Source organism: Sinocyclocheilus anshuiensis, unplaced genomic scaffold (genome assembly GCF_001515605.1).
Source record: "Sinocyclocheilus anshuiensis isolate Anshui unplaced genomic scaffold, SAMN03320099.WGS_v1.1 scaffold355, whole genome shotgun sequence".
Taxonomy (NCBI): domain Eukaryota; kingdom Metazoa; phylum Chordata; class Actinopteri; order Cypriniformes; family Cyprinidae; genus Sinocyclocheilus; species Sinocyclocheilus anshuiensis.
In genome coordinates this window covers 1,522,383-1,532,221 of record NW_015549571.1, presented here as the reverse complement: position 1 = coordinate 1,532,221, position 9,839 = coordinate 1,522,383, and the positions used below count along the sequence as shown (strand labels likewise).

Sequence of the window (9,839 nt, the reverse complement as noted above, 5' to 3'; positions counted from 1 at the left end):
ATAGATATAATTATATAAAATACTATATATATATATATATATATATATATATATATATATATATATACAGTCAAAACAACATTTATTCAGACACCTTCAACATGGTAATAACTCAAATTCATCTTGATAATGTCAGATAACTTTGATAGAAAGGTATGTAATGAATTCGGTTGAAAGCTGTCATCTGTCAGCTGTTAAATTTAAGTACACAATTAGATAATACCAATTTCGGTCAAGCAATTACCAAGCAATGCTTAATTTTCTTCTGTCTGTGGTTTTTTAATCCAGCATTTTCCATTCAAAAGTTATGTTTATTTAACCAAAGGGAGGCAAAGTGGTCTTTTAGCGGCTTTTTGGAATCTCCAAAGTCCTGACTGCAAAACAAGCTATTATGAAGAAGCCTACTTTTACTATATGCAATATGTGACAAAAGTACTCAAAAACAAGTTTCATTCTTCTCAAAAAGAGGCTCAATACATTCAATATACAGTGCAAATAATGGGGTCGACAAAAATACGATTAGCGACATGAAAACATTTATTTATAATAGTTTATTACAAACTTATGTTTGTTATTCTACTATAAAATATATAAGTGGAATATAATGTAACTATGTAATCTAAAATACAAAAAGTGTACATACAATAGTACACATGTACATATACATATACAAAATTTACATTTTAGAATGAGCAAATATTGAATGAAAAACAACCATTAGGGCAGCGGTTCTCAATTCCAGTCCTTTTGTTCAGTCTGTGGTGTAAAAAGTTTGCATTAGCAATTAAAGAAAAAACACTTAAGCAAACTCATTAACAAATGAGTCAGTTTTGACATCAGTGTAAAAACAGACTGAAATGATTCAACTGAAAAAAAAAAAATTAAATAATTTTTTAGAACCGTGTCATGGATATACTGCTGTAGAATCTCTACCAGCTGTCACATTTCTACAGTCTCACTGTAAATATATTCATCCCGCCCACCATTATCCAGTGATTCAGCTAATACCTGTTTCAGATTGCTGCTTCATCACTGAAGGGGAGAAATGCCCAGACTCAGCTGTCTCTGCTCATCACTTTAGTCATGCAGACCTTTCCATCTTTCCATTAGAAAATATACCACAGCCATAACCTTTCACTAATTCTCAAAGTGTTACACACAGTCCGAAAGCATCCGTGCCAAAGCTGCAGCAGCTGCTGTGTGTCCCAAACACTGCTCATAGAGAGTTCACAATGACGAGCTGCGCAACTGTTTTACAAATTTGTCTTTTTCAAAATGATCCAGCAGTGCAATCGCTGCAGTTGTCTGAGATGATCTACACTGACAAAGCTTGATTGTGCCATGCTTCTTTTGTTGGGTTTTGCGCTGTAGTGTGATGGGTGTGGTTAGTTAAATTGGATTGTCTTGTGAGATGTTACGTGTGTGCTGTATTATGTTGGGGTGTTTGTGTTCATGTTTGGGGTTTGATGTATTTGTTTTAGGTAGGGATGGGTCACTATTGTAACGTTAAAGGATGTCAAGCGTGACAACGCAATTGTGGATCCAAATTTGGGCTTTATTGGTAAACGTGGCCAGACAGGTAGGGTGCAGTATCAGCAAGCAGTAATATCCAGGCAAAGACAAAAGAGTAATCTGTAAACAGGCAAGGGTCAGTACAGGCAGCAAAACAATCATAAAAACCAGGTAAACTGTCCAAGACAAAAAAAAAAAAAAAAACACAAAGGTAATGCAGGCAAGGCAAGGCAAGGTAACAATGGCAGAAAAACACAGAAACTAGAAAACGTTACAGGCTAACAACATACAAACTAGGGATGCACCGATACCGATACCAGCTCTTGTACTCGTACTCGTACTCGTTAAAATGCCCCATACCTTTCTATCAAAGTTATCTAACATTATCAAGCTGAATTTGTTCTGACACAGTTTAACTCTGAGTTCTTGTCATATTTTATTACCATTTTCTAAACTATAGCGAATAAACTGTGATAATGTGAGAAATGTTGAAGGTGTCTGAATAATGTTTTTTGACTGTATCTATTTGATAAATGAAGTTAACCAACTAACATTATACATACTCTTTTGGTTTCTGTACCCAATATTTTAAAAATGTACAAATGCAATAAAAATATCGGTATCGGTATCGGGCGAGTACTGGAAAAAGTGGTATCGGTGCATCCCTAATACAAACAATACTCAGCAATGAGTGTGAGAAAGTGTCCAACTTAAATAGTCCTCCTGATTGGAAACAGGTGTGGGTAATCAGTTCCTAGGCAGGGGTTATGGGAAATGGAGTCCGGAATGAGTGGAAAAGGTATGGGATGGAGTGCCCTCTAGAGGAGCTCATGGGCATTCCAGCTGGAGATCATGACGACTATACTCAATTAATTGGTTAGGCAACAACTAACTAGTTGACTTAGGGCTGGGCAATAAATAAAAAAAAAAAAATGAAATCATGATATGGCTCAGTGCGATTACAACATCACAAAGGCTGTGATTTAATTAAATAAATATATGCACTGGGTGTTTCAGAGTGAAGCACTGTGTTCTTTCATTGTACAGCCCTACAAACAATCACAGCACACATGGATTTTTAAAATCGCATTTAAGTCACAATCACAAATTTAATATATACTATATATAACCTAGACCCAAATTTGTTCACCAAAGAATCAAAACATTTATCCTTTGTTTTAGTCTGCCAGTAGGAAACCTCAGTTTACATTTCCAAATCCAATCATCAATTTTGCTATTAATTGTAATAATCTAGTGTGATTTTTATATGCAGTCGACACCAGATGGTATGGTCCACACAGAAAGTCAATCTGGGATTACATGAAGACACAGAAAAATGAGGGAGACAGATAAAACATTTCTCAAATGTTATCATCTCTCAAGATACTTGGCGAAATTTACCTTAAAATATTTTCATATGCTATTTTTGAATGCATGATATTTAATGCAATATCATGACTGTGGTATCTTGCCTGATCTTTCACACCTATCTTGCACATGTTTGTGGTTGATGAATTATGAGACACATCTGATGTGTGATCTAAGACAAGTGGAAAAATCACGTCTCATTGAAGTGTTTTGTAAGTCAAAATTCAAACATGTTTACAAGTTCAGTCTGCATTTGGTTTTCCTAATTTTATATGTACAGTACATTTTCCCATTCTTGCATAGATGCACTTGCATAGATTGCATAGATGCACTTGTCTTTTATTGAGAGGCTAATTAGCATCCCATCATTTTAAGCCACATATGTGTTTGCATTATGCAAAAATCACCTATTTTAAGGTCATAGCCTCGTTGAACCAGCTTCAGTTTGAGCCCAACATTTTCATTTTGGTGCAACCACAAATAAAAAGCAAACACTTATTTTTATTAATCTGTAGAGTACACTCTTAAAAATAAAGGTGCTTCAAAAGGTTCTTCAAGCGATGCCATAGAAGAACCATTTTTGGTTCCACAAAGAACCATTCAGTCAAAGGTTCTTTAAAGAACCATCTCTTTCTTACCTTTTTGTAATCTGAAGAACCTTCTTTCGCCACATAGAACCTTTTGTGAAACAGAAAGGTTCTTCAGATGTTGAAGGTTCTTTATGGAACCATTTAGACAAAAAGGTTCTTCTATGGCATCGTGAAGCACCTTTATTTTTAAGAGTGTAGTGTAAACCATGAAACAGTTATGTACTCTTGCAAAAATAAAAATCACTAAAATCTCTTGGGCTACAAATCTGCACACACCTGAGGAGACCAACACATTCACACAACTAGGAGCCATCATTCTCACAAAAAGAAAAGAAAGAAAGAAAAGGGGCCTCTAGCGACCCATCTCTCAAGTTACATGAGAACAGATGGCCTGGTGTACATATTCCCTGATTTCTCCTGTTCCAGTGTAAACCAATGCCAACCTGTTCATCCACCGCTCTGGATACTCACAGCATCAGAGATGTTTTTTTGTTCATTAGTTTTGTTTTCGGAAATTGGCTTCCTTCTAATAGATTATAAGAGTAGATGAGCACTGGTCGTTTTCACACCACAGGAAGCTGCATGAATGACAAGAAGGAAGACCTTTCGTGTAGCACTAAAGAGAAGCTACTAAAAGCATCTTCTAGGAGTTGCAGAGATACAGGTACTTAAACAAGTGCTTTAACAAGTTACCTTGTAGTCTGCATTTTTTTCCACACACTTAAGATAGCAACTATGCAAAGCCTATATTCACAGTCAACATTGTGTTGAAATCATTTTGTTATTAAAAAAGTGTAACTTTTGAGGCAGATCTCAATGTGAAAACTGCTTCAGCACTGACTAAGGGAAATGCAGTCATGCAGCACAAATGGGCTTTCAACAGCCAGAGCCCACTGCGCTCGTACCACCAGACTTGAGCTCTGTTCACACACTTACAGAACGAGGCACAGCTCAAACTGTTGTACATTGCAAAAAATGTTGTCATAATAATAGTAGGATTATCGTAATGGAAGCAATAAGACTGTCTGAAACATATCTCCTCCTCATTTCCTTTCCTTGGTAGACTCCTCTATGTACCTAACCTTAACCCCACAGAACTGATCCTCTTTCGGGGTAAACAGAGAAAATACCGGCAAACTGCTGAAGAATCCCAAATAGCCGATGTGTTGATCAAAACACTAAATGCCAAAAGAAGTATGCAAACTCTCAGCTCATGTCAAAAGTAACCCATCTACAAACATTTAGGTGAAACATTAGGTCTCCACATTTAAGAAAAGTGTGAATACACAAACAGAAATGCAACATATTGCTACAGCTGACTACTTCTTACAGTCTAACTACACTCTCAGTCTCACATGTGTAGAACTTTGATGGCTCCATAGAACCTTTCCATTCCACAAAAGGTTCTTTATAGTGGAAAAAGGTTCTTCGGATTATTAAAATGTCTTCATACTAAGAAAACAATGGTTATTTTAAGAACTCAGATCACTGAAACGTTCTTTGAGGAACCCACAATTTTTCTTACTGGATATGGTTTAGACAAAACAGCACCAACTACAATTTTACTTCTTACCGTCTCATTACACTCTCAGTCTCACATGGGTATTAATGTGTAGTGATTTGAGAGGAACAATGCATGAAGTGTATCAGATACTGCTTTCACCCTGTAAACGACCTGTGTGAACCATTGTGCTGGTAGCAGCAGTCTGGCAAACACCCAAAGATACATTATTCACACAATCAACTAACCCCGCAAGAATCAACAAAATCCACACGAGATGAAAAGGCCTAGACATACACATCAATAGGAAGGCAAACAGACAGAAAGTGCTACACATTTTCATGGCACCATAGATGCTGTAAACAGGTGTCTTTCACCACACACAAGAAAACGCACACTTGTTCATTTCACACAACTGTTTAAACACACTCACAAATGAACAAACAGACACATACAGGAATGCCTGAGTGACCCCCCTCACACTCGGACTCTCAGTAAATCATTCAGCCTTTTCGTTTACTTGCAAATCTCAAATCTTTTCAACCGTGCAGAGAAATGGTCTCTGCAAGTATAGCATGTGATTTCATCCATCTTAAGTTTTATAATGTATTACTGGACTTACTGGACAGATAAGGAGGATGATATTTAATGTTGAATAGCTCAAAGAAAACAACTATTTTACAAGGCGGTCATTTTGTATGAATTCGTACAATGTGATTTGTACAGAAATGCATGAAAATAAATAAATAAGAATGAAAGTCCACTCCAAAACCATCAGTGGGTCGTAAGCAGTGTGCAAAAAAAAAAAAAAAACGCATAAATGAGATGGTACAAATTCATATGAAGTAGCCACCAAGTTGCCAATATGCAAAATCGGTACACACTGAGTGTTGACCTGTCTTTACATTTCAAACTTGTCCAAAAAGGAGCCCTGAGCTATTCTTTTAGTGCCCCATCATGATAGATGTTTTACAGCCTTAGACCATAGCATACAAACATTAACTGAACTAAGAGGACAAGAGATCTGAGAGAAAGGTTTAAAGAACTAAACTGAAAACCAAATGACCAACACTCTTAAAAATAAAGGTGCTTCACGATTCCATAGAAGAACCTTTTTGTCTAAATGGTTCCATAAAGAACCTTTAACATCTGAAGAACCTTTCTGTTTCACAAAAGGTTCTTTGTGGCGAAAGAAGGTTCTTCAGATTACAAAAAGGTAAGAAAGAGATGGTTCTTTAAAGAACCTTTGACTGAATGGTTCTTTGTGGAATCAAAAATGGTTCTTCTATGGCATCGCTTGAAGAACCTTTTGAAGCACCTTTATTTTTAAGAGTGACCTGACTATTAAAAACAAAACAAAGTTAAAAGACAAGCTGGTATGCATAATAAACCTATATTATAAACGACTCCTGGCAGATACACTCTTAAAAATAATGATTCTTTATTGGCATCAATGATTCCATGTGCAACCTTTAACATCCATGGACTCTTTCCATTCCACAAAAGGTTATTTAGAATGGAAAAAAATCACTAAAATGTCTTCATACTAAGGAAAAAAATGGTTATTTTAAGAAGTGATCATGGAAACGTTCTTTGGGGAACCCAACATGGTTCTTCTATGGCACCACTAGATGTGGTTTAGAAAAAACTACACCAACTACAATTTTCAAAATAGGTGTTTGTAACTTTTTACAACTTTTTAAATCTCCAAATAACCATATAATCAACTCAAAAGCCATATTCAGCCAAAAAAAAAAAAAAAGATAATTTAGATTCGTTGCTTAATCTAAAATGCTGGAAATAACCACTGAAGATCATTTACTTTTAAGATCAGACTTTGTGATATTGCTCTTTGATTTCTTGCCGTGTGAAAAGCCATTGTCCACTGGTGACTTGTCGCATCACGTTGGGTATTGTTAAGTTGTCTGTAAGTAAGCAGCAGCAGCATGCCTTCCCCCACATGCCGCACTGATGCACTAATCATTCCGACATACAATCACTAACATTTCACCATTCAGAAAGAGTTTATTTCTTTACGAACTGTTAGACTATTAAACGCATCGTTTCTTGTTCCTATAGAGGAGATAGAAGGAGCACAGGTGCAGGATGAACGGATGGTCGCATCTGATCAGACTTCCGATCACTCAATGATCTCGATTAACAGCAACGATATACAACATCTGATACTACTCACATTCTTTTATCATACGGCTGGAGCTGCCGGTGCAAGGCGAGAGAGAATCCAAAGAGGCTTCCCGGTTGACCGTTCTTCCTAAGGACGTTTTGCGCGTCCAGGTTAAATGCACTTGTAGAAGTACATAAGAGCATCGAAAAAATGAACAGGTTCAGAGAGAGCCCCTCCTCAAAGAGCCCCATTGCCTGTAATTAATGTGGTTGTATGAATATAGCCCTTGTTTTGCGGTAGTTCCCGCAGCACTGAGAGTATGAGGACAGAAGCTGTAATCCGCACTGCACCGCGCTCAATAGAGAGAGAGAGAGAGAGAGAGAGAGAGAGGGAGAGAGAGGGAGACCCGTCGCCCCTCCTCTCTCTCTCCTGTCCCCTCAGCGCTCTACGACACTATCGAGAGATGGATGAGTCTCACCCGGTCTCACCCGATCCACACACGGCTGTGATTTATGAACACTGTGTCCTCAAGGTGCTTGAATTTATTGCCAATATAATATTCATGTCAAATGTGTGCACTTACACATTCTCGGTATATTCATTTAGATCTCGAAAACCTAATTAGGCTACATCTTAAGATAATTGAATTACAAAATTGCATTATGAAATTAAAAATATAATAATGCATGCATATAATTAACATTTAAAAAAAAATGTGTATAATGTGGTCTCTGGAATACCTGAGGCCAATTGCATAAGAAGACTTAAGTGTCTTAAAAACTTGCATTAACTAGTCTGACCAACTAACAGTTATTAAGGCAAGGGGTTCAGCTTATACTAATGTATGTTTTTATATAATCAAATTAAAATATATGACCAGTCTTTCAAACAATAGATGATTAACTTGTAGGACTAGTCTAAACCTTATATACAGCCGTCCCCATATAGATCTTGAGTGACCCTTTTCCACATGACTCGCTTGTGCACTTGTGGCCTTGCAGACTTGCAGTGGTCACTTGTGTGTGAAGAAGTCCTCTATAGGGTGTCCCTTTTGTCATTTTAGTTTTTAGAGGGTGCTCCTGAACATCATCCTCAGTGTGCAGTTCTCTCAAGCCCAAACTGAAGCAGAATCTCTAATTGATAGTCAAAGCAGCATTACATCACTAAAGCTTAAAGTTGGAGGAAGACCGAAAAGGCTTTGGAGTGGGGCCTATTTGCCATTATGCCACGAAAGTGTGGACTTGGAAGAGGACTACAAGGCCTAAAGCTACCATTTGGGACAGGGCCAGTTTATTATATCGGCATGCAAAATCATCAGTATGGTGTTTTTCATGACTTAAATCTGTAAAATCTGCACTCCTGAATCCTAAAGTTTAAGATTTTGATTGGTCTTAAAACAAAATAAAAGAAGATTATAATTGAATTATAAAATAATGAAAAACTTCAACAAAAAGATTTGTAGGTAGGCATTACTGTGCATAGGCTACACAACCATCTTTCTTTAATCTGTTAAGTAAGGTCTAAGTAATTTCTCTGATGGAAATAAAGTTGCTGGAGAAAAAGGAGTACTCTCTGACAGCGATGCAACAACCTTAAAATGTAATCAATTAAAACCGATGAATCCGTTCACTACGCGACTGCATGGTGTGCATGCGTCGACAGGCTAATGAGTGCATTCTCGGTTTGTTGCGTTGAGTTGTTCACTGCAGCAGGCTGTTAGTCTACTGCATCTGAATGAGGTTTAGATTTGAGGAAACACATAACACTGATATGTGCTTGTGTCAGGCCGAGAGAAGCATTGATCCCGTGCTGTCCATATGAACGGTCAGTCGATGAAGTGTGATCCTGATAAACCAGCGCACACAGCTGATGGTCAAGAACCGTGACATTAGTGACATACACTGGACAGTTCAAAAATACATGTTTTTTGTTTGTTTGTTTGTTTGTTAAATGAATGCAAAATGCAACTTTAATAACCTATATCCAATTGCAATAAAATATTGGATAAATAATTAACATATTATAATGAACCTAATACTTTAAAAAATGTGCATATACACAACAAGTCTTTTTTTTTTAAGTAATTCATATTTTTATTGAGCAGGGATACATTAAATTGAACAAAATGACAGTAAATATTTTAAAATAAAATATTATATTTCAAATAAATGCTTTTTTAATTAACTTTGTTTTCTTTAAAGGATACTGAAAAACTAATATACATGATTCCCACAAAAATATTAAGCACCACAACTGTTTTCAACATTGATAATAATAATAAATGTTTCTTGAGCAGCAAATCAGCATATTAGAATGATTTCTGAAGATCATGTGACACTGAAGACTGCAGTAATGATGCTGAAAACTCAGCTTTGATCACAGGAATAAATTACATTTTAACATATTCACATAGAAATCAGTTATTTTAAATTGTAATAAAATTTCACATAGGCTACTGTTTTTATGGTATTTTTGATCAAATAAATGCAGCCTTGGTTGGTAAACCATTATGGATGCAGCATGTAATTGAAAAAAAAAAAGCCATTTAATCTGCCAAATTTGCTTTATATCTGTAAACATATTGGCAGGGAGTACATACTAAATTAATTATTGTTTCAATGTATTTGCTTGTCCACCACTAAAATCCCATTAGTCTGTGATGCTGCACTTAACCTGTGCAGATTAGAATATTTTTATTTGGAAAAACTCTTCCTGGAAATGAAACAACATGAGATCACACACA

General features: G+C 36.4%; 1 protein-coding gene across 1 annotated transcript in view; it reads right to left on the bottom strand.

The window, feature by feature from the left end:
• Window positions 1-7,433, bottom strand: part of LOC107657398 (integrin alpha-6-like) — a 35,528-nt gene extending 28,095 nt beyond the window's left edge. Inside the window, exon 1 of the mRNA XM_016445450.1 lies at window positions 7,166-7,433. Coding sequence (XP_016300936.1) covers window positions 7,166-7,347 — 182 coding nt within the window. The 5' untranslated portion in view covers window positions 7,348-7,433. The remainder of the gene's footprint in view (window positions 1-7,165) is intronic.
• Window positions 7,434-9,839: the final 2,406 nt, after the last annotated feature.